This window comes from Typopeltis vanoorti, chromosome 16 (assembly GCF_054136105.1).
Source record: "Typopeltis vanoorti isolate ZY-2024b chromosome 16, IOZ_Tvanoo_1.0, whole genome shotgun sequence".
In the NCBI taxonomy this organism is placed as follows: domain Eukaryota; kingdom Metazoa; phylum Arthropoda; class Arachnida; order Uropygi; family Thelyphonidae; genus Typopeltis; species Typopeltis vanoorti.
In genome coordinates this window covers 113,015,998-113,041,474 of record NC_143564.1, presented here as the reverse complement: position 1 = coordinate 113,041,474, position 25,477 = coordinate 113,015,998, and the positions used below count along the sequence as shown (strand labels likewise).

The following is a 25,477-nucleotide window of genomic DNA, read 5'->3' as shown; positions in this document are numbered from 1 at the left end:
CTAGTGCGTTTTTGATCTGTGTGGCACCCGCTTGTGCAAAGCTTTTTCATTTGCAATTCTTCATGCAAAATATATCCAAAACGTTCTTTTGAAATGCCTATAGTCTCGGCAATTTCATGCACTTTGACTTGCCAGTCATTTCAAAGAAGTAATCCTTGGAGGTGTTGAATATCTTTTTCCATTTAGTAGTAGTTTAAAGATAGCATTAAGAATTGTGCTGCATTCGATGGTATTTTTGCGATGGCCATTGTTTGTATAATTTGTAATTCATGCTTAAGGTTTGCTCATTAGTACAAATTGTTATTGCTCTGTTTTTGCGAGTGTTTTGTGAAAGGCGGTGAATATTCCTTGTTCTTGTGGCCTTAATTATATAGGGCAAACATTGAGAAGTTTAAAAATAAGACAAAAGGAGCATGCTGGAGACGTCAGTAACAACAGAGAAGACAGCTCAGGCCTGGCATTCCATTTCTCCCACACTCACTACAACATTGAATGGGATAAGAGCTCCATGTCATACATAGATGATAACTTCAACTCTCGCAACATCAAAGAGGCTGCATTGGTAATCTACTCACAAGGTACTCTAAACAGAAACCAAGGATGATTTTGTGCACCATTTGGAAGACACTCATTAGATCTTTAAAAACATCAGATTTTAATTTTTCTGCAAACTATCGGATGCACCTGGTGAACAATGACTGACCATGTGCCAGTATCCACATTCCATTTGTTTCTGTTGTACTTGTATTCTTGTGTTACGGTTCCTACACGTTCGCTGTTTTTTTAGTGATGTATTGATTTATATTTAATGCTTGTTGCATATTTGTATGTTCTTCCCAACCCAGATGAAGCCACTAGCTTATGTGGTGAAACTAGTTGGTTTATTAAATCTTTATGACCCATAAACCCAGTGTTAGTTATTTTTTAATTACTGTTGAATGATTATTATTGGATTGAAACTGGTTAAATTTAATCATATAGGATGAAGGGATGGAATAAGGATAAGGGGGCCATCCCTGGAAGTTGTAAAAAAAAAGTAGTGACTATAAGGGTAAGAAATAAGTTTTGCATGAGTAGTGATAAGAGCATGAAATGCATTTTCTTGAGAGGGTGGCAAAAGAGTAAACAGTGGATGGGTTTATGGTACAATAGAGTTTCTGTTGACTAGCTGAAAGTTGCATTTAGAAATGTGTTAGCTATGCTAACACATTTCTAAACTATGTCAAGTTCTTTCCTAATATCTTTGTTTTTAAAATTAATGATTCATTGTGTTGAATTATTTCTCTTTTATATCATATAAGTTTTTTAATTGAAGTTGCCATCTTCACAAAAAATTGTGCCTAAATAGCTGAAATATTTTACTTGTTCTATAGATTCTTCATACAGGTTGTTTTCTCCATTCAATTGACGTTTTCATTGTTTTCACTTATTTTCATTTTCTTTGTATTTTTATTGCTGATTTTCATACCAAATTCATTACAACAGTTATTCAATTTCTTCAAGAAATCCTGCAGACTTTTACTGAATTTATTTAGATGTATAACATCGTTTTTTCATTAATGAGCATATCTCAATGTTCAGCTTCATTTTATTTATTCTCTTTTGAAGCCTTAGTCTTTCCTTAGCGCAAATATTTCGAAGATCGATTTATGTCCATTCTCTTTCATATTTTTGGATGATGAAATAATAAAGAAGATGATAAAACCAATTGAGCATTTTCCTGTAATGATGCATATATTCTAGACCATTCTTCCATAATATATGCATTTTTACAGGAAAATGCTCAATCCAAATCAGTTGAGCATCTGCATAAGGTAAAGAGCTCAGATTTACATCTCCGCTTTTGATGCCATGTTTGATGTTACTTTCCTGTATAATATGATCTATACTGATGGCTAATAACACTGGAGATAAGATGCACTCTTGTTTCATACCTGATATAACATCAAACCCACTTCTCGTCTTTCCTTCAGTTCTAATTGCTGATTTACAGCTGAAATATAAACTATGTATTGCCTGATATAATATTCCATTTGCACCATATAATTAAAGAATTTTGAACAGCTTTTCTCTTGGCACCTTATCAAAAACTTTTCCAGATCTACAAAACTATCTATACTATAATAAACTACAATAAAATAGATCTTGATTATATTCCCAAGATTTCTTAATTATATGTCATCATCGAATTCCTGCCATTTACCCACAAGGGGTGTACAGGATTTGATAGTAATACATGAAAAATTTACATCATTACTAACTTCCTATCTACAATTTTCCTCCAAATGAGTCTGTTACTTGTCAAGACTCCAACATTATCAGATCTTACATTTCTATCATCTAAGGCACTTTTTACCGTATCAATCCACCTATATCTTGGTCTTTTTTCCTGCTAACCTGGCAGAGAAAACTTGTTTTGCTAGTCTTTCCTCGTCCATTCTGTTTAAGTGACCATACCACCTGAGATTAGCTCTGCTGACACATTCCTGGATGCTGACAATGTCAAGTTCTTCCTAATATCCTCATTTTTAATATGATATTGCCATTAATGCCATCTGTTTGTGCCCCTAATCTTTCTCAGGACTCTTATATCTGTGGTGTCTAGTCTTTGGTCAAGTGTTTACTTCTCAACCAACTCTCAGATCCATAAGTTAAAACTGATTTGAACACTGTCTTGTATACAGCTAATTTAATGTTTCGACTAATTTCTCTCTTCTTCCACATGAATTTCTGCAATTGACTTCCTACTTTAACCAGCTTTGTTGATTCTGTTGTCTATTTCCATACTTAATTTACCATCTTCACTAAAAACTGTGCCTAAATAGCTGAAATGTTTTACTTGTTTCACAGTAAAACATTTATTTGATCCTTATCCCAAAAAACATCCAACAGGTTACGTTTTGAATGTGCAAAAATTCTTTTTAATGCAAAGCCTCCTCGTCCTAATCTTTCTTACTTTGAGTTTAAAGCATTGAAATCACTGAAAAATAACAATAATTTAATTATTACGATAGCTGGCAAGGGGAAGGCTGTAGTGATTCAAGATAGGAAGGAATATGAGAGAAAAATATCTCTATTACTTCATGACTGTTCGACTTATAGGCCTCTTACATCGGATCCTACTGGGAGTCAATTGAGGAGACTTAATTCTCTTATAGATAATGTATCTACATGGAATGAAGATCAAAAGAAAAAACTTAAAACCTTCTTCGGTCGTCCACCTAGATTGTATGGTCTTCCAAAAGTTCATAAACCAGGCATTATGTTTCATAGATTGTATAGGTTGCCCCACTTACAAAATCTCAAAATTTTTATCAAATTTACTCTCCTCTTCAACTAGAAGAACTGATAGTTATATAAAAAATCCTTCGTATTTCAAAAATAAAATTTCAGATCTTCATTTGGACGTTTCTGATATCATGATCAGTTTAGATGTTGTTTCTTTATTTACAAATGTGCCTCTTTCTGAAAGCATTGAATTACTGCAACAGGAATTTCCTTTAGACATTGTAAACTTATTTGATTTTGTAATACATTACATTCTGGTTATTTTTCCTTTAAAAATAAGTTGTATCAACAAATTAAAGGAACAGCAATGGGCAATCCTCTTTCTCCTACTATCTCCAATTTCTTTATGGAACATTTTGAACAACGTATCTTTGACAAAATTGCTGTATGGAATGGCTCTTCAGATGAACTTCAACAATTTCTCACTTCATAAGTTAAATGCACTTCATCCTAGGATCAAGTTTACCCTAGAAGTAGAATCAAATGAGCAGTCCTTTTTAGATCTTCTAATTCTTTGCCAACCAGATGATAACCTACATTTCTCAGTTTATAGAAAGAAGACTCATAGGCCAATTTATCCGTGGGGAATCTCATCACCATCCTAGTCAAAAGGCAGGAACTATTAAAACACTGGTTCATCGGGCCCACTCCTTTTGTTCTTCTGACGATCTTTTACAGAAAGAACCGCAACATATAATTTCTTCCTTTCTATCTATTGGTTATAAGAATTGCTTCATTAAAAGAGCTTTGAGTAGTTTTAATGTGTCTTCCTCTTCAAACACAGAAGAAATAATGCTCGTTCCTATCCCTTATGTACAAGGCATCAGTTAACGTACAGCAAAAGTTTTAAAACCACTGAATATTTTTGTTGCCTTTCGACCGTTTAGAAAAATTTCCACCTTTCTCACTTCTCCTAAGAGCAAGCTTCCAGATCTTAATCATCCAGGTGTCTATCAGATTCCGTGCTCTTGTGGATTATCTTATTTCGGACGAACGGGAAGATCTGCCTATATTCGACTAGAACACCAATCTTATATTGAAAACTTTAAACCTGAAAAGTCTGGACTTGCAGAACATGCCATCTTCAGTAGACATAAAGTTCATTGGAAAAAGACAAGAGTTCTTCACAAAAGTCAGTTCCTCATGGCCTTTATAAAGAAACATGCGAAACTCTACTTCATTCTCCTAACTTAAACAGATCCAACGGCTTATGTCTATCCCCTTTATGGGAGATAGTACTTTACAAATCAGCTAATCTTTCCTAACTTTTTTTTTTTTTTTTTAATTTTAAAGGAAATGTATTGACCTTTTTAGTTATCTTACACCAGCTACTTAGATGGTGCTTTTTTGGAATTGTCAGTTATTTTTTAAGTTGAGCTTAATATGTACTGAAGATCCCTGTGACACACAGGCGAAAATTATAGTATTAAATAATCTTTGTACGTGAGTTTTTTCTGTTATTAATTTTGTATAGATATGTCTACTCACGGTATACCTCTTTTAAAACTTATTGTTTCACAGGTTCTCCATTCACAGCACAGTTGACAATCTCGGTGATTCTGCTTATTTCATTGTCATTATCTTGTTATTGCTGACCTTCATACCATATCTATCACAACAGTTACTCAATTTAAGGGAATCCTGCAGACCTGTAGTGGATTTATTTATAAGTTTAACATCGTCCTCATAAAGCAAAGAACCGATATTAACATCTCCAATCTTGATATTAGGTTTAATACCACTTTCTTTCATAATGTGATCCATATAGATAATGAATAACAGAGGGGATAATGTTCATCCTTGTCTGACACCAGATTTAACATTAAACCACCTTCCTGCACTTCCTTCAATTCTAACTGCTGACTTACACCCCAAATAAAGACTAAGTGTTGCTTGATATAATGCCCAATCGACACCATATAACTGTAGCATTTTGAATAGCTTCTCTCTTGGCACCTTGTTATATGCCTTTTCCAGATCTACAAAAACTTAAATACAGATCTTTGTTATATTCCGATTTCTCCACTATTTGTTGTAAAGTAAAGATCTGATCCTGACAGCCTCTATTTGGCCTAAATCCAGCTTGTTCTTCACCAAGCTTTTCTTCCACAATTCTTCTCAGCTGTTTCTCAAGTATACTTGCATAGATCTTGCCAGGAACACTCAGTAGGGAAATACCTCTGTAATTCTCACATTCAGTTTTATTTCACTTTTTATATATGGGTACTATGAGAGCTCCACTCCAATCATTGGGAATTTGTTCCTCTGTCCAGGCCTTCTGAACTATGCAGTGCATCCACTGTAAGACATTTATACCTCCATACTTGAGCATTTCTGGTCGAATATCATCTATTCCTGCTGCATTTCCACATTTCAAGCCTTTGATGTCTGTTTCTACTTGAAGTATGGATATGTGTTCCTGATTGTATGCCTGTTGAGTGTTTTTTTACCACTGTGCTATCACTGCTTGTTTCATTTAGCAATATTTCAAGCTAATTACTCCATACTTTAATGATATCTTTTTCTCCAGTTTTCATGTCACCTTTATCATCTCTAATTCCTTTTGCAACACTCTTTCCTCCAATTCTGAGCTTCTTCAACAACCTCCAGAATATCTTGCCACATTCATGATGAAAACTTACAGAAGACTTTTGAGAATTCCCTATGTTGCTCACGAAACCATTGAAAATGTCCGAAAACTGATTGACTCAATAGATGGGAGAAAAAGGGAAGATATTCTGACAGTCATCAGAAGAAGATAGATGAAATGGTTCGGACATGTGGAGAGAGCTAATGGCATTCCAAAGCAAACCCTAGAAGGAATCGTTCTAGGATCAAGGGTTAGGGGCTGACCTCGATTCAAATAGTCTGGTAACATCAAAAAATGGACAAATTCCTCCCTTTCTCAACTGACATCAAGAACAAGAGACCGAGACGACTGGAGGAGGCTAGCAAGGAGTATCACCTACCAGCCGTGAATGTCCCAACAGTTCATTTAGGACTATGGAAGAAGAAGAAGAAGATGTTCTTACTAAAGTCTTCCCATGACTTTTGTTTAGCTAATTTTACAGTTTTTAGCTTTCTTATATTTCTCTCTGTATTCTCTAAGAGTACAAGCTGACTTATTTGCCAGGAACTTTTGATATGCTTTCTTCTTTTCCTTCACTGCCACTTTAACTTCCTGTGTCCACCATGGAGTTCTGATTTTTCTATCCTTGCAGACATCCTCACCACATGCCTCCCTGGCTGAATCAATCAGGGTTTTCTTCAAGGTTTGGTTACTGTTCTTAAATTCCTTCATTTTTTCTTCAATAATCTTTGTGTATTTTAGTCTACAGTTCATATCTGAGAGCTGCTCAACTTTTATTCGCTTTAAAACTTTCTTACATGTTATTCTTTTCAATATGAAATTCAATTTTATCCTGCTCAAGACTAAATAGTGATCACTTCCAATTTCAAATCCTCTGTACACTCTGGTGTCCTGCACCAGGGAGAAAACATCAATATTGACAACAACATAGTCAATGAGACTTTTCTTATTCCTTGTCTCTTCTCTCTCTCTATGTGAATTTGTGCACATTTTTATGTTGGAACATGGTGTTAGTAATAACCAGTTCATGTTCTGAGCAGAAATCCAACAGGTATTTGCCATTATTATTAACTTTGCTCTTTTCTTCAAATTTTCCCAAAACATTTTTGTATGTCTGACAATCCTTTCCTACTCTGCTATTTAGATTCCCAACAATGGCCAACTTTTCCTTTCTCATTTTGTCAGTTGCTTTCTCTAAAGCCTCAAAAAATTCCTCCACTTCTACCTTAGTAGAACCTTCTGTTGGACCATAGGCACAAATAAGTCTCATTGTCCAGTTCCCCATTCTGATATTTGCCCACAGTTATTTGTCTTAAAGTGAAAATCTGATCCTAACAATCCCTATTTGGCCTGAACCCAACTTGTTTGTCTCTAGGCTTCCCTTCCACAATTTTACTTACTCTCATTAATCAATTAATAATGGGAAAACCTCATTTAATGTCATTATTGGAAGGAGACCATATATAATTTTCCTCATTAAGATCTCCTCCCTTCCCTGTTAGTGGATATTCTTGGAACTTAACTTTTTAGTTAAGTTATTGTTAGTACTGAACTGTGAAACTTCATGGCAGAAGGTTAAATATTTCTTTCAGTTTCTTTTTTTTATTAAAGGAAAGAATGTTAGTGCTGAAATGACATAGCAGTCTCGGAGTTAAGCACAGAATGCTGTAATATTCAGAAATAATCTCATCACTTTGGCCATGTATTCATTTATTCCAAATAATGGGAGATGAAAACCTAGGTAGTACCAGAAAGATCTGCATGTGTGTGATTGGCATGTAATATTTTGTGAATTTTTGTGTCTGTATTGTGTTTAATAACATTTTAATACTGGAATCCCTAGGCATTCATTCTTCTTTAATAGTCGAAGGAATTCCTCTTTAACTTATTTTTATTTGCTGGACCAAAATTTGCACATGTTTACTATATTATTGCTTTCCTATGTCTTTGGAATGTCTGTAATATTTATGCTTTATAGTTGAGCAGATGAGATTATGATTTGAAATAGTTGTGGCTTTAGAAGAAAAGGAAGGTGGCATGATATAACTGTCTTCTAAGAGTTTTTTTCAATGCTTTTGTATTTCTTGAACTGTTAGTATTAGATAAGACGAAAAGGGAATTCTGAGTATGGTGAGAGGTTCTTTCCTAGGAATTAGTTTAAAGGGAATGCCTTTAAGATCACATCTTTCAAAAACTTTTACTTTCATTTTGTCAACTTGTTTACTGACTTAAATTTTTTCTAAAATGCCAAAAAAGATGTATATGGAATGAATATTCCTCAAAATGCTTACCACATCACCTACATATGGTAATACTTTATTTTCCTTCATAGATGGGAAAAAATGCTATCCCTCACACAGTATATGAATTGTTGACTTCTTGTAAAAAAAATATATTCCAGAACCATTATAAAGAGCAAGGAGGGCACCCTTACTTGTATTTTTTTTTTAAATTTTGGCTAGGTGTGATAGGAGCCCATTGAATAGGAGGCCCTTACTTGTATTTTTTTTTAAATTTTGGCTAGGTGTGATAGGAGCCCATTGAATAGGAGGTGGATAGTTGTATTAACTTAGGCTTCTTCAAGGATGAGCAATTTTTGCCTACCTCGCTATGTGGAGAATGCAGAACAGAAGGGATGCCAGACATTGTCAATCACTTGAGGCATATCCACTGAGAGTACTGCCATTGGATATTTTTCATATTAACTGGATAAATTCTGTTGTTTGACCTGAAACTGCATACACTCATGTGCTTTTGTTTATGTATGTTATTCTTGCTTTGAAGTTGATAACATAAAAAAATGATTTTGTAGTTAGTATTAGATAAAGCAGTGGTTCCCAAACTTTTTCAAATCTCAGCACCCTTGCTGAATCCAGGTTTTCCCAAGGTGTCTGTGTCAAATTCTAACAAGTACACTTTACGAAATAGCGAATTTTTTTTTTTAATTAAAGGGTTAGTTAAAAATAAAATAAAAAAATTTAAAAAAAATAAATGAACAAATTCAACTAATTATCATTAGTGGGATGGATGAGCCTGTTGATCACCGCACATTTTTTGAAATCTTGGAAACAAACTGGACACAGCCAACCTCATTTCCTTCTCCATTGATTTTCGCACGATACTTAGTTTTTATCACAGCGACCACTGAAAATCCAGCTTTGCACAAAGAAGAAGTTGCAAATGGAATTAAAATTCTCTGAGCTTTTTCACTCAGAAGGAGATATTCATCTTTTACTGATATCCAAAATTCATTTAATTCCATGCTGCTAAATTTTGTTTTCAACGTATTGTCGCAAGACAACTTGATAAGATTCTCTTCTTCTGCAGCAGTAAATTCAGTTGGAGCACTGGCGATAAATTTACCATGCAAATTTATCGATATTATTATTTTGAAAATATTTCTCAAACCAGGTGATAAGCTGTGATAAGTGTTTTTCAAAAATGGATTTCATACCTCGAGAGAAATCAACTCCATTGGAGGTCAAAAACTGTTGCAACAAGGGGAAACATTCTTTGCCTCCGTCTTCATTCATTTTTCTTTTCCATAGTTTTAGTTTTTTTATAAAAGCTAAAATTTTCTCATTCACCTTTAAAAGGTTCATGTTGCATCCCTGCAGGGAGAGATTCAGAGCATTCATCTTTTCAAAAATATCACATAAGTATGCTAGTTTTACCAAAAAATCTTCATTCATAAAATTTTTGGTATACTTGTGGTCTTCCTGTTTAAGAAAAATATAAATTTCCTGTCGCAGCTCAAACGTACAAGACAAAACATTACTACGAGAGAGCCATCCCAAAGTGCTGTAGTACAACAAAGATGTGTGCTCAGATCCCATATCCTCGCATAGTTTTTGAAAAACCTTGCCTTCAACAGCCGAGTTTTTATAAAGTTTACTACATTCACTACATATTCTAAGACCTGGTTCAATGTAGGACTCAGATATTTTGATACGAGTGCTTCCCTGTGATTAACGCAATAGGTCCACAGTGCATCAAGGCTTTGCTTCGAATAAGTGCCTGCAATCCTACATAACAGCCAGACATAGAACGAGCACCATCAGTACAGACACCAACGCACTTAGTTCACTTCAAATTATTTTTGGATATAAAAGTATCAAGAATTTCGAACAAGTCTTGAGCCTTAGCACCAGCAGTGATACTTTTAAAAAGAGAAGGTCTTCTACAATGTTATTACCATCTATAAACCGTACATAACAAATCAAGTGACCATCATTATTATTATCTGTGGCTTCATCCAGCTGCAACCCAAATTCCTTCCCTTTTATTTTTTCAATTAATTGATCATTGAGGTCCTCCGCTATGTGCTGTATTCTGCGACTGATGGTGTTATTGGACAAAGGCACTTTTGAAAGCAGCTTCCTAGCAGACTCACCGATCATAATATTCACCATATCTACAGCAGCTAGTAGAATGAGTTCTTCTGCAATAGTATGGGGCTTCTTATTATATTTTGCAATTCTATGTGCCACCTTGTAAGATGCTAGCAAAGCATTGCTTAGTATTGATGCCTGCTTATAAAAACTATTTTTGTTGATTTAACTCTTTTATCTTTCTGGGGAAGTAGTCACGAGATGTACTAACCATGCTGGGATGATTGGTTTCTAAATGGTTTTTAACTTATTGGCATGCACTCTGGTGCCAAAACTGTCATACACAGTACACACTGCGACCTCCCTTCACCATTGACTTCTGTCAACGTAAAACCAAAGTCCAAATAACTGTCATCATATTTTCGATATTTACGTTTCTTCAAACTCTGGCCACTATTTGGCAGTGTGCCCTCTTTACTTTCTCTCTCACAACACTTATTACTGTTTAGTAAAAACCGATCCATTTTTAAAAATACATACGAGAAGAAATACTTCAAAAACTTTACTTGACTAAATCGCAACAATATTCAGTTGATATAATCTCCGAAAACTAATTCAACACTAAGACTGCGCAAAACCGACAGCTATTTATATATGAACACAGAGTACCGAAAAAGTTCAAGAAACTGCTAAACCAATCGAGAAACGTAATTATTGTAGCGCACCATCTAGTAACCATTTGTAGAGGCTTCTGCAAACAGTTATTACTAAGTGAGTTTCTGGTTTGCACCAGGTCCGCTAGATGTCACGTCCTATCACATTAAATTGAAAATGGAAATAAAATTATGAAAATTTTGTAATTGCGGCTCCCCAGGGCGCTGCAGCACACACTTTAGGAACCACTGAGATAAAGCAATAGTCTTTCAGTTGTTGATTAACTTATAAGCTCTTTTTAATTTTGGAATGAGAATGTTCGGTTGGCTACAAATTCACTTGGTATATGTATGACCTGTAGAGAGAGAGAGAGCTTTGGGAACCACTGAGATAAAGCAATAGTTTTTCAGTGAATGAGAATGTTGGGTTGGCTACAAATTCACTTGGTATATGACCTGTAGAGAGAGAGAGAGAGAATGGAATTAAAATATAACTAATATAAGAATAATTAAATGCCAGGTCTCACAATAAAGTTCTCTTCCTATACCATCTTCTAGTCCTGGTGATTTCCTTCTTTGACATTCTTTACAGGCTGTAGTAACTTCATCTGCTGTAATGAGCCTTTCAAGCCCATCTGGAATGCCAACAAGAAAGGCATTAATGTTCCAAGAGTTATAATTTCCCACATTGCATGATGAACTTGTCTTCACCAGCAATGCAGATTTGGCTGAGAGTCCTTTCTTTGTGAAATTTCGTGATTGTCAGTGAAGAATGCAGCTGATGGGCTGTCTGCTAAGTTCTGCTGTATTCTTATTTCAAAATTCCTTTATTCCACTTGTTTCTACTTTTCAGTTCAATCTCTGATTGATGTTTCTGGTGATGTCACTGACTTCTGTACCATTGTGTCATTTTGCTTTGAACTACTTCTCTTTTTATACAGGTCTTTGAGAAATTGTGTTCTTTCCCCCAATTAGTTTTATTGTTTTGTTGCTTTTTTTTGAATTTTCAAACCCTAGGTAACATTATTTCATTTCAAACAGAGAATGTGGAGCTTATTTGAAAATATTGGTGTAAAATTTGGCAGAAGTCTTCTTGGTCCATAACTGATCTCTGCTTGTTCTGTGCATTAATCCAGTCCTGCTTAATTCTTATCTAATCACACTAACATGTGGTGTCAAGATAATTATTCTTTTTATAATAGAAGAGGAGATATAATCCAGGAACCATTATCTTGACTCCTGTAAGTATAAGCCTTAAGATTAGGGTTGTGAGTCCTCTATATATATCTGCTAGTTGATCATCAAAACATACTTCTAATTATACATATCCTGCCTTTTTCCTTCTAAGGTCATCTCTTGTCTAATTTAGAATTTTTAATTCAATTTCAGTCTCTTGCTGCTATGATGTAGTGCAACATATGTGTATGGTTACAGTTACTGAACTAATTATCACTTAGTTCTGGTGATAATTAGATTCTGGTCGATGGTGCATGTACATTTATAAACCTTATAGACAAGTTCTCTGACTGAAATCAAGTAAAACATTACAAAGATATCTTGAAATAAAAAGAAAAATGAGGATAAACAAAAGACAGCCATGAAATTGAAATAATGGGTACTAATTTCAAACAGTCAAACAAAAATTTGCAAGAAGCAGGATGTGCAACTGCTCCTTCAAGGAAGATCTCATAAAATTCATTCAAAATCTAGAGGTTTTTTGCAAACTAAAAAACTTCCATTTAATGATAAGGTGAGAGGAAAGAGAAATCATTGTCTTACCACTGAAAGCAAAAAACACCATGATATAGAAATAATTCTATACCATCAGCAAATGCTGTAACTGAGCTATTCTGAAATTACAGCCATGATATAATCAAATGAAATCCTGTAATGTAGATATAAACTACATTACCAGCTATCTTGTAGACTCAGATGAGATGATTAGCAGGTAGAGTAGGTATTGACCCATAATGCATGGCAGTTTTTATTTATTTATTCATGTCGGGTTCCCCCCCATTCCTCGACCATCCCTTAGGACTGGTTGAGCCCTCCTAGTATGTCTTCAGGATAAAAAATAATATAAAAAAAGACTCAAATACAATTGAGTTGTCTATAACTTAGTTTTTTGCAAAAAAAAATACAATTGTTTTAAAATAATATGTAAACTTATCCAAAAAAAACTTACCTGCTTTTAACATACATTTGTTGCATAAATTCATGTTTTTAGTTTTGTTTTGTTTCTTCAAAGCATGTTTTGATATATAGGGAGGTTTAACTGAAATTTACCAACGTACAAGTGTAAATTAGCTATGGACCTCCCACGATGAGTTGGATGACTCCATGTAGAGTGTGATAATAATAATACTAATTATTATATATATATATATATATATATATTGTGCTTATACATCTATACTGTGTTGCTGTAGTGACAGCCAATTAACTATTAACAATAATAAATATATTCTATGTTGAAATTTAATTAAAAATCACATTAATGTTTTTTCTTTTTTTCCCTCCCACCACCTTCAGGTATTTTGGGTGTGGATCACAAATGCTATTATTCATTCAATATTGCTTTTCTGGTTAACATTTCTCAGCATGGAACAAGGTAAGAAGGATACTTAGTTTTGCTTTCAGCCGGAATGTTTGCAATGATGATTTAACTAAATTATTCTCAGAAAACGTTTTTTTTTTTTTTTCCCAAGTTCTTTTTATTGTAACAGTATTGGTAAATGAATGCCAACTGCGAAGTAAGTACTGCAGTACTTTGGCTGTTATTGTAATAATGGTAACTTTTGTTATCTATTTTTTTTTTTTTTTAATTTGTATTATTATTTTTTGACCTTGATAAAACTGTTCAGAAGTTTAGCAACATGTAATGGTTTTGGTACACCTCATGTGCCTGTGTTGGAAATTCAAAGTCTGAAGAGTGGTCTTTGATTTTGAGTGGAATGAGAAATAATAACCTTTATTGGATCACCTTCATCCTCTAGGACAGTGGTCAGTAACCTTTTTAATATGAAGGGCGCAATATTGTGGACATCATGACGCTCGCAGTCTCTGCATTGCCAATTCCTCCTGATTTAAATAATTAAATTTAAAATTACAATTGGCATGAATGATTTTGAAATGTCTTTCTATATTACTTTTTTTAGAAATAGCCACACTATTATTGCATAATATACAAATACATTTGCCATTATGATTGATAAAGCAAGGCACTTGAATCTAATCTGACAGATACATGCTAATTATTAACATGAATATTCTTTAACGGTTAAAGAATATTCATGTTAACAATTAGCATGTATCTGTCAGATCAGATGCTAGTGCCCGAGTGGACGAGAGACTTCTGATCATAAGTAGTTTGAGTTGTTGATGTCATCTAGTTATCAATGCGACCACTCTCACTACCCTTCACACCATTTCTAAATGTTGTTAGAACCCTTTGTTTTTTAGTATATGTGTTTGTTAAATCAGTCCTGCTATCAGTGCAAATACTTTGGTTTACAAAGATATTTCTAACCCTTTATAATGGATAAACGTGAAAGGAAAAGAAAGTACTATTTTAATGAGGATTGGGAGGATGAGTATTGCTTTATCAATCTTAATGGCAAGTGTATTTGCTTATTATGTAATAATAGTGTGGCTATTTCTAATAAAAGTAATATAGAAAGACATCTCAAAACCATCCATGCCAATTTTAATTTTGGCTATCCAGTGAAAATGATAAAAAAAAGATGAAAAAGAAAAAAGATAAAAAAAAATTTTATCTTTGAAATCATCCATTACTAAACAGTAAAGTTTTTTTACTAAACCGTTGCAGCAGTCAAAAGCAGCAACAGTCGCATCTTTTAAAATTTCGCATTTGCTAGCTAAGAAGAAAAAAACGTTTACAGAGGGAGATTTAATTAAAGAAACTATGTTAGAAGCTGCAGATTCACTTTTTGAAGATTTCAAAAATAAACCCGAAATAGTTTCGGCTATAAATACGTTGCAGTTATCAGCAAGAACTGTAACTAGAAGAATTGAATCAATTGCAGTTTATTTAGAATCAGAATTAGCTAATGATATGGAAAAATGTGTTTTCTTTTCGCTACAGCTGGATGAATCAATAGACATAACAGATACATCACAATTGGCAATTTCAGTGAAAATGGTATTTGAGGATTTTTCTACAAAAGAATTTCTACAATTTTAAGGGGTGCACTAGAGGAGAGGATTTCTAGAGGGCAGACTAGAAATGACTGGTAAGGCAAATGGAATTATTGGCTTGTGCAGACAGGACCCTTTATTTCCTAAATTTATTGCATATCATTGTCTTATTCATCAGGAAATGTTATACGTTAAAACTGTCAATTTTAAACGTCATGTCAATTGTAACAAAAATTAATTCGATAAAATCAAAAGCAACTCAGCACAGGTTATTTAAATTACTTTTGTAAGATGAAACGATGAAATTGACAACCTACTATTACATACTGAAGTGAAGTGGTTGAGCAGAGGTACAATACTTGAGCGATTTATTATTCTTTTGCCACAAATAAAAGAATTTATTACATCAAGGGGCGATTTTTACGAAGAATTAGAAAATAAAAATTGGTTAATGGATCTTGGATTTCTAACAAACATAATGGCAAAGTTTAACGATTTTAATCTACAATTACAAGGGAAGAATTCCCATATTGCTGATATGATTAATGCAGTCAATGCTTTCAAGGGTAAGTTAGAACTTTTGAAATCCCATCTGATGAAAAATTTGTTGTCACATTTTCCAAATGTAAAACATATTAATGAAAGTTTCATTAATATGTTTTACATTTGGAGTGCTAAATGTTTCATTATTTGAATAATGAAGCATTTAGCACTGCATCGTATATAAAAATCAGCAGCACACCATTAGAAGAGTTTCTTCCTGCTTTCAAGATTTTGTGACTATAGAACCTGTTGTTAGATTTTTCCTAAATCCGTTTAACGTTACTGGAGATGTTAAAATTTCCAATTACATCGAATTAATTAATACAGAAAATTGGAAATGGAAATAATTAATTTACAAAACAACATAATTTTAAAAGCTCATCATGATGACAAAATGTTCTGGAAGTTAGTAGATAGAAATACTTTTCCTATTCTGAGAAAATGCTCACTAAAAATGTTTTCATGTTGTGCAACTACATACAATTGCAAGACCCTGTTTTCAAATATGGCATATTCGAAATCAATATATCGATCTCAAACAGACTCACATTTGGATAATTGTTTAAGAGCAGGTACTTCAAATTATATGCTTGATTATAAAAAATTTGCATATGATGTACAAGGTGAGGTTTCTCATTAAATCCTATTGAGTTTATATTTTTTGCATTCATTTATTTTTATTTTTTATGGTATTTTATATTCATTCATATATGACAAAAATATGTTGTAAAAGCGAGGTAAATAAAATGATGTTAAAATTTGAAATCTCATTTTTCTTAAAAACAACTAATCATAGAATTTCTAAGTCTGAAATGAGAGAAAATGTCATGAGCCCTCCGTAATTTTCAAATTTTATATTGCGCTCTTCATATTAAAAAGGTTGCTGACATCTGCAAGACGTGCTTTACATTTATGGAAAATACTAAGCAAAGAGGTCTGGAGCTTGCTCCACCTTTACTACGAGTTGCCCATAAGGCACTACTTAGGCTTGCATCCACCAAAACGTTTAGTTTCTATATATTTGGCACGAAACTCTTGTAGTTTCTATATTCAGCTATGAAATAATTTGGATTCAATATTCACTTAATTTGTACCATCAAATATAACACACATTTGTACAGTGTGTATTATATTTGCAGTGTTATTTTTTTATGTTTTCTTGCATTTTAGCACATACTAGTAATGATTGTATCTAAGATATACTGCGATCTATGCTGCAAAATTACCGCTGCGAGCTCAGAAGCAGTTTACAATAATTTCTCTGAGGGCACACTAAAAATTCACTGCGGGTGCCATGGCACCTGTGGGCACTGCATTACCTCTGCTCTAGGACATTTGGGGTCTGTTGAAGAACATAAAAAGACCATTATTCTAAAACTGCATTTTGCCAGACCATTCTGAATTAACTCAGTATCTGGTCACGGGAGGGACACCGTGTTAGGACATAGTTCTTTTTCAATTAAAATTTGAATTGTCTCTACCTCCTATTAGAGTTTGTTGCCTTGGTCAATATGTTGGCATCTCAGATTGTAGGCATTAGTAAGACCAACCTATCAGACATGCTAACTCATATTGAGTCTAAAGGGTACCGTATTTTTAGGAAGGATAGAAAGGAGAGGAGGAGGCATGCTGCTAATGATATCGGATAACTTGAATGCAGTTAGAGTTGAGACCTGTGATTGTAGTACAACTACTAACAGTATTTCATGGCAGTGAGTTTGAAGCCATCTTGTGTGAGGTGAAATGTAGCAAGATCAATTACATAGTGGAGTGTTGTTACAGACCTGCTGGATTGGTTGCCAGTGATGAAGAAATGCATCACCAAATAGAAAAGAAGAGCACTAAAAGAGTAATCAAAATGGGAGACTTTATTTATCCAAATGTTGATTGGGTAGCAGTAGGATCTTATGGGAAGAATGAAAATGAATTTATTGAGCTATTGTGGGACAACTTCCTCAAGCAGCATGTGACAGAAAGAACTCAAGGTCAAAGAATGTTAGATTTGATGTATAGTGTCAGAGGGCATTTCAGTTAAAGATGTAACTATTCTGCCTACAGTTGATGACATTGATCATGCGGTACTCACTTGGGAAGTGACTGAGTTTATGAATTTTCCATTCAGAAAAGGTTACATGCTGAACTTCAAAGCAGGAAATTATGACACCAACTTTGCATTATACACACCCAAAAGGGGCTGTGTTTTGCATTATAGGATACATACTAAGGCAAGTGATATGAAGTCATTAGCCTCTATATACAAGTAGCTAAGAAGTGAATATTTTTCACGCACAAAACTTTGTTTTGCTTACTTGGGAAAAGGATTAAAACCAATTATAAAATTTCTTGGTATCTTTTACGTACAATACACCCAAGGTAAGAAACTTTCTACATCTTTCTCTCATCCAGAGATTTTTATTAATAAGGTCAAGCACCTTTTGTCTATTTATATATGAGATATATATGACTTCTGCATTCCTTCAACCTTGGTATCTCTCCCAGATCTGGCTCCCATTGATGAGACCTCAATAAAGGTCGAAACTAAAACTGGTCTGGGTAGTGACCCTTGTCATTATGCATTGCATTATACATGCCTGAAAGTGGGGTTGTGGGGTGCTTTGCATTATGGGATACATACTAAGGCAAATGATATGAAGTCATTAGCCGCCTCTGTATACAAATAGCTCAGATGTGAATATATTTCACGTGCAAAACTTTGTTCTACTTACTTAGGGAAAGGATTAAAACCAAGTATAAAATTTCTTGGTATCTTTAACATAAATAGGGACTGATGGGATATTAGCATTTGTGTGAAAAGAGTGTTCAACTGAACTTGCTATTCCTCTTTGACCAGTCTGTTGAATAATAGTCTCAGAACAGGGAAGATTCTGCAGGAATTGGGAAGAATATATGGTAATTCCATTGCACAAGGGTGGTGCAAAGACCAATGTATCCAACTATCAACAAATTAGTAACTCAGGAATGGTGGTGAAGATTTTGGAAAAATTGGTTAGGGCTCTTCAGAAATGGGTTTACTAAGGGGAGGTCATATTTTAGCAATTTGCTCACATTCTATAACAATGTTACTATTAAACTAGACATGGGAAATTGATACACCATGATACTTTAGGATTTTGCTAAGGCTTATGACAGAATAAAGCATGGTAGACTGTTGCATAAGTTGGAGAATATGGGTTTGTATTATAGAATATTAGCATGAATAAGAGGATGGCTGACTGACAGATAACAGAAAGTGGTATATGAGGGATGCAAGTCTGCAAGATTTAAGGTAACCAGTGGTGTACCACAAGGATCAGTGTTTGGTCCACTATTACTCAATCTGCACATTAATGATATTGGAAAGGATTTGACAAGCAACATACAGCTATTTGCTGATCACACAAAGATAGGTAGGGTAATCAGGAATACTGCTGATATGCAATGCTTGCAGAATCATTTGAATAGGCTGGAATTGTGGGCATTGGAAAATGGATGTCAGTAAATCTAAAGTCATTTACTTTGCCGTGATTAGACATCCAGTGTCGTATTACATTAGTGGAATTATGCTAGAAGAAACTGATAAGGTTAAGGATCTTTCACTGTTAGTAGATAGGAAGTCGAAGTTCAGGGGCCATATAGCAAAGATTGCAATACAACTCAAAAGATAATTGCAATGCTGAATGTACGTTCTCTTGTAAAGATAAGGATATAATTTTGCCTCTTTACAAGGCCTTGATAAAACTTCAGACTATTGTGCGAAGGTCTGCTGTCCTAGTTTCTGTTGTGATTCTGTTACCGTGGAGAGAGAGAGAGAGAGAGAGTGCAATGGAGAGTGTTAAAAAATAATATCAGGATTGTGAAATACTGATTATGAAGGCAATTTGATAGTTTTTAGACTGCAGACACTAGCAAACAGGAGAAAGAGGGGTGATATGATTGAGACTTACAAACTTCTGAAAGGGTCATACAGGATTTCAATTGATGGAATTTTTCAATTTATGGAGGGTGGGAAAGGACAAGAGAGCATCCTTTGAAACTGAGAATGAATGCCATTAAGAAGGGGGTGAGAGCTAGATTTTTCTCTCATAGGGTGATACGAGATTGGAATGGATTACCATTGGATGTGCAGGCAGTGTGAATGAATTCAATAATAAGTATGATAGTTTGTGCTTGTAGCAGTATGTGGCCTCCCTCAATGAGTCCCTGACTCCATGGAGGTCTCTCTTAATAATAATAGTAATATGTCTACCATATCAATAAGATCAATAAATTATTTATTTTCCTCTGGTGTTATTTATGCTCTGATGCACTGTTGAGAATTGCAGCTACCAACTAATTATACATGTTGCTCTGTTGATCTACATATCAATAGGATTATATGTTGGCTGCTATTCTCAAAAGTGCATCAGAGCATAAATACCACATAAATAATAATAGTATCAGAGAGAGAGAGATATAGATTGATTGCATATCTCATGGATTACTGATAATATATCATTAAGTAATTATTGAGGGACTTTTACTATAAGGATGTATGGGAAAGTAAGCAGTATTTATGCACTAACAGATAATTACATTGTTATCAGACAGTCCATTTGGCACCCATTCAAATTCTTCTTTTAATATGGCTGGGTCAATTTCTTCCACATCAAGCCTTGTTTCATCTTCTCTAGCTTGTCATCTATTTTGTCTGTCAAGGTAGCTAGCTACCTTTCCTTCAAATGGAAACAGTGATCAGACAGTATTGATCTGAAAGGTGTCCAAGCACATACAATTTTCAGTTTAGAAATGTGTGTGGGGGGGGGGAGGGGTATGTATGGAATTACAGAGCTAGTTATTGACAGATGATGGTCTAGGGATGTTGGAAGAAAGTAGCATGAAGTGAAATACCTAGGATTAGGAGGATAAATGCTGTGAGAGTTAAATGAATGAGTAGCATCATTATGTATAGATGTATGAATACATTATGAATAAATATATAGATATAGAAAACCTTGATAGAAAACACAGAAGTAGAGAAATGTATGAAAAGATCAGAGAAATGACAAGTAGGACAAATACAGCAAATCATGCAAGTCTAATTAGAGACTCAAGAGACCATATTCTAATGGATAAAAAAGAAATTGTGGAAAGATGGATTGAATACACAAAGAAATGCTATTCCTCAACAACACTGCTTTAGAAGGACCATCCATTTTACTCTGTGAAGTTGAAAATGCCATCAGAAAACTAAAACCACATAAAGCTGCAGGAATAGATAACATCTTGATAGAATGGTTGAGGGCTCTCGATGAAGGAGAACCGAAATTTCTAACAAAATTATGCAATAAAATATACGAGACTGGATTTCTACCCAAAGATATTAATCACTAATCACTCAATTTTTGTTCCAATTCCCAAAAAAAACAAAAGCTACAAGATGTGAAGAGTTCAGGACAATCAGCCTCATCAGTCAAGTATCAAAAGTCCTCATACGTTATTCTTGAAAGAAATAAAAGAAAAATAAACATAGAAATAAATGATACACAAAGTGACTTCAAGGAAAATGTAGGTACAAGAGAAGGTATTTTCAAAATCAGAACCACCATAGAAAGATATCTAGAAAAACAAAAGATGTGTACCTCTGCTTCATAGATTACAAAAAGGTATTCAACAATGTCCAACATGAACAATTAATTGAAATCCTTTCAAAAATAGGCATGGATGGAAAAGACATTAAGCTGTTAACTAATCTTTACTGGGAACAGACTGCATCTTTGAGAATAAATAGAGAGACCTCAGAAGAATTCCCAGTTCAGAAAGGTGTGAGACAAGGCTGTGTCTTTTCTCCGATTCTCTTTAACCTGTACACAGAAGAAATATTTAATAAAATTAGTAACCTCAAAGGAATCACTATAAGGGGCAGAAATATTAATAACCTAAGATATGCAGATGGCACGGTTCTTCTAGATGAAAACAAATATGACTTCAAAACTCTTATAGTTGAAACCCTCAAGTACAGCGAACAGTATGGCCTCAGTTTCAACTTTAAAAAGGCAAAAATCATGATAATTTCAAGAGAAAAGGAAATACCAAAAATATGCATCGATATAAAAGAAAATAAATTAGAACAGGTGCAAACATACATATACCTTGGACACTTGATCACAGACAGTGGCAGGACAGAAGATGAAATTAGAAAAAGGATTGAAATTGCAAGGGCAACTTTCAGCAGTATGAAATATCTACTAACATCTAGAGAATTAAATCTGAAAACAAGACTAAGAATCCCCAAATGCTACATATGGTCTACATTATTATATGGAGTAGAGACATGGACACTCTCCAATCTGAGTGTGAAAAAACTGGAGGCCTTTGAAATGTGGATGCTGCGAAGAATTATGAAGATATCATGGAAAGACCAAAAGACAAATGAAGAGTTACTAGAGATGGTAGGTGTAAACAGGAGCCTGATGAAATAAATCAAAAAGAGAAAAGTCAGCTATTTTGGACATATTCTGAGACATAACTGCCTACAGAGGACACTTCTCGAAGGAACTATTGAGGGAAAGAGGAAGACAAAGACTGGAGTTGATGAAAAATATAGAAGACTGGACCTATCTCTCATACGAGGAATGCAGCAGAGAGGTGCAGAATAGGACATGGTGGAGACACATGGTAGTCAATCTCCTGGAGGAGAAGACACCTGACAGGACAGGAGCATCATTAAGCAGGGGCTTCAAAAAAAGAAAGAAGGATAGCCAGCTTAGTCTTTTTGAGTTAGCAGTATCAGTGGATCATAACATCCTGTCCTAGGGATCTTCAAATATTTGCCGATGATGCAAAGTTAGGATGAATTATCAGTTGTAGTGCTAATGTTAATTCTCTACAGGCAGATTTGAATAGAATTTTAGCTTGTACAAATGAGTGGGGTTGCAGTTTTAACATTAATAAATGCAAGGCATTACACTTTGGGATACAGAGATATAAGGCTATGTGTTGATGGAGCTGTACTTCAGGATGTGGATGGGATTTGGGATCTTTGAGTGATAGTAGACAGTGGACTGAAGTTTCCAAGGCACATTGCAGGTGTTGCAAAGACTTCACTTCATATAGACTTCACTTACAGTGCCTCCGTAGCACAATTGGAAGAGCGATGGTACATTGCGCCTTCAATTAGAAAAGGCCTAAATTCGATTCCCGTCATGACGGGAGAAATCTTTATATGGTCTTTTTCAATTGAAGGTGAGTTAGCCATTCTCATACAGAGGTAGCAGGGTTTTTTCTCCCGGAAACTTGGATTTTTCATCCCACATACAGACAAATCGACCTTTCAGAACACATGCAATTTACAGACAAAAAATTCTAGCTGTGGTGGTAGTTGTGGGTGGTAGATGCTTGGTAGTAGAAGTTCGGTATAGTAGTGGAGACGGGGAGTTGTACAGTGGGTGTCCTCCCGCAATGAGTCTTCAGACTCCTTGGAGGTGTCACGAATAATAACAATAATAATAATATTGCTGCTACAATAAAAAGTACATTGGTATAGGGAATAAGGAGGTGGTGATGCTTCTATATATGGCATTGGTCATACCACATATGGACTAGTGTTCAGATTTGATTACCTTGTTTTCATTGTGATTTGGGAACACTAGCAATGATCTAAAGCCAAATGACCAAAGTGATATCAGGACTGTTGGAATGAAGAGCGTTGGAGGGAATATGAATTACAGGGGTTGGTGGATAGGAGGAAAAGAGGAGATATGATAGAGACCTTCAAGTTAGTTAAAGGATTCTACCAGATTAATAGAAAAGGAATTATAAAAAGAATGGATGTTAAGATGGGAAGAATGAGAGGCCATCCCTGGAAGTTGTATAAAGATGTGGTGAAGAAGGATGCAAGGAGTAGATTTTTTACACGAAGAGTCGTTAGTGAGTGGAATGCAACAGACTCCCACGATGAGTCTGTTGATTCCACAGAGTTTACCAAAATAATAAAAATTATATATCCCTTATGATCTTCAATAGGCATCACTTAGTTATATTTCCTGAATATTTTATTAATTCTGAGGAAATGTTATCAACAAATGTTGCCTTGCTAGAAGGCAGGTCATTAATATTTATTAAAATTATTCATCTTGTAATATGGTTGTGTCAATTTCTTCAGCATCAAGCCTTGTCTCGCTTCATTTTCTGTGGTCTCATTGTTTAGATCTTTTCCATTATAAATTTTTTCCAAATATTCCTTCCATCATTCAGAAATTTGTTCCTTATCTATAAGAATGCTCCCATGTTTGTTTTTGCTAATTGTGCTTTTTGTTTTGTTAGGTCATTCCTTTCATAATGTTATGTGCCTTATCGATTCTCCTAGTCTTGGTTAAATCTTCTATTTCTTGCACTTCTCAACACACCATTGTTCTTTTACATCTTTACTTTTTTTTCCCCCATATTCTTTAGTTTGTGCTTTTCTTTACTTTCTTCATTTGGAAAGGTTGTTTTGCATTTTCTTCTTTCATCTACTAAGTTTTGAATGTCTTGAGTGATTTATGGCTTTTTTATTGACCTGGTCTTTAATCTTGTGCAGCCACTGGCTGCCTTGATTATGTCCTTAGAACGAGTGCACTTTGATTTTGTGTTTTTTCTTTCTGCTTCTGATTTTAATGCTTTCATTGGTCTTCTCTTTATAGATTCTGTGGTTTCCCTTTATTTTCAGGTTATCTGTATTCCATTTGTTCCTTTTCCTTGGTTCTAACAGCTTTTTGAATTTCAAATTGCATTTCAATAAAAACAAAATCATGGTCACTATCTGCATCAGCTCCAGGGTAACTTGCATGATTTTACTTGATTTTTGAACCTTTTCTTATAATAATATAATCTGTTTCATACCTTTCTACATCTCTTGGCATTTTTCAACTATACCTTCTTCTTTTTGGTACCTCAAACTAGGTGTTGGTAATTATCAGTTTAAATTGGTTGCAGAACTCTAGAGGCCTATCTCCTCTTTTCATTTTAGCATTCAATGCTGTATTTTCTCGTCTCTTTACCAACTTTTCCTTTTCCAATGACTGCCTTCGAATCTCTAATGACAGTGGGATTGTCTTCACTTTTCAGCCAGCTTAGTGAGGAAGTCAAAATCAGATTGAGAGGAATGTAACCAAGCAGGAAAAGTGAATCTCTACAGTTCTTTTATCGTGTGATGAGTAAAAGGAAGATTGATTATAGAAAGATAACTTTAATGAATGATGGTAAGAAGGTTACTGAAGTAAAAGAAATAGTTGAGTTATTGAGTGATCACTTCACTTCATCACATCCAAGTGGAAATATTGCAGTAACGGTTGTGACAGACACCAATGTGAGAATAGAGGTAAATAAACTGCAACTGTTTAGGATATTACAAACTCTTAATGTGTATACTGTCAAGGGGTTGGATGGGATATCAGCTCATGTGTTGCAGGAATGGTTAACAGAATTGGCAGTGCTTCTGACTAGGCTGTTTAATTTATATCCAAGTTCTGATAGGGTTCAGGTGAAAGAGAGTAAAATATTTCAATTATATAAAGGTGTCTCCATCACAGAGATGAAAAATTATAGAACATTATCTCAGGAGGAGTCGTTAAGGTATTGGTGATGTTGCTATCCAAGAATTCTAAATTCAGAGGTAGAATTTAGAATTCTTGGATAGCAAAGCACTACACTTCAAGGAGCAAAATGGTTTCCTGAAGGGTTTAGGTACTGCCTTAATATTCTACTTTTTTATAATAAAGTGACAGTTGAGTTATAAATGGATATGATGAAGCCAGTGATATGGATAAGATAATGACTGATGGATAGATATTATCAAAAAGTTGTTGGATTAGAATTCAGGAGAAGACATGATTGACACAGGGCTGTTTTCTTGCCCTGCTTTATGAAAAACTGGGGATGGCAGTAATTAATGAAGG

General features: G+C 34.5%; 1 protein-coding gene across 1 annotated transcript in view; it reads left to right on the top strand.

The window, feature by feature from the left end:
- Window positions 1-25,477, top strand: part of ATP8A (ATPase phospholipid transporting 8A1) — a 1,088,708-nt gene that overhangs the window by 760,652 nt on the left and 302,579 nt on the right. Inside the window, exon 33 of the mRNA XM_090406292.1 lies at window positions 13,395-13,473. Within this exon, the coding sequence (XP_090262418.1) occupies window positions 13,395-13,473 (79 nt within the window). The remainder of the gene's footprint in view (window positions 1-13,394; window positions 13,474-25,477) is intronic.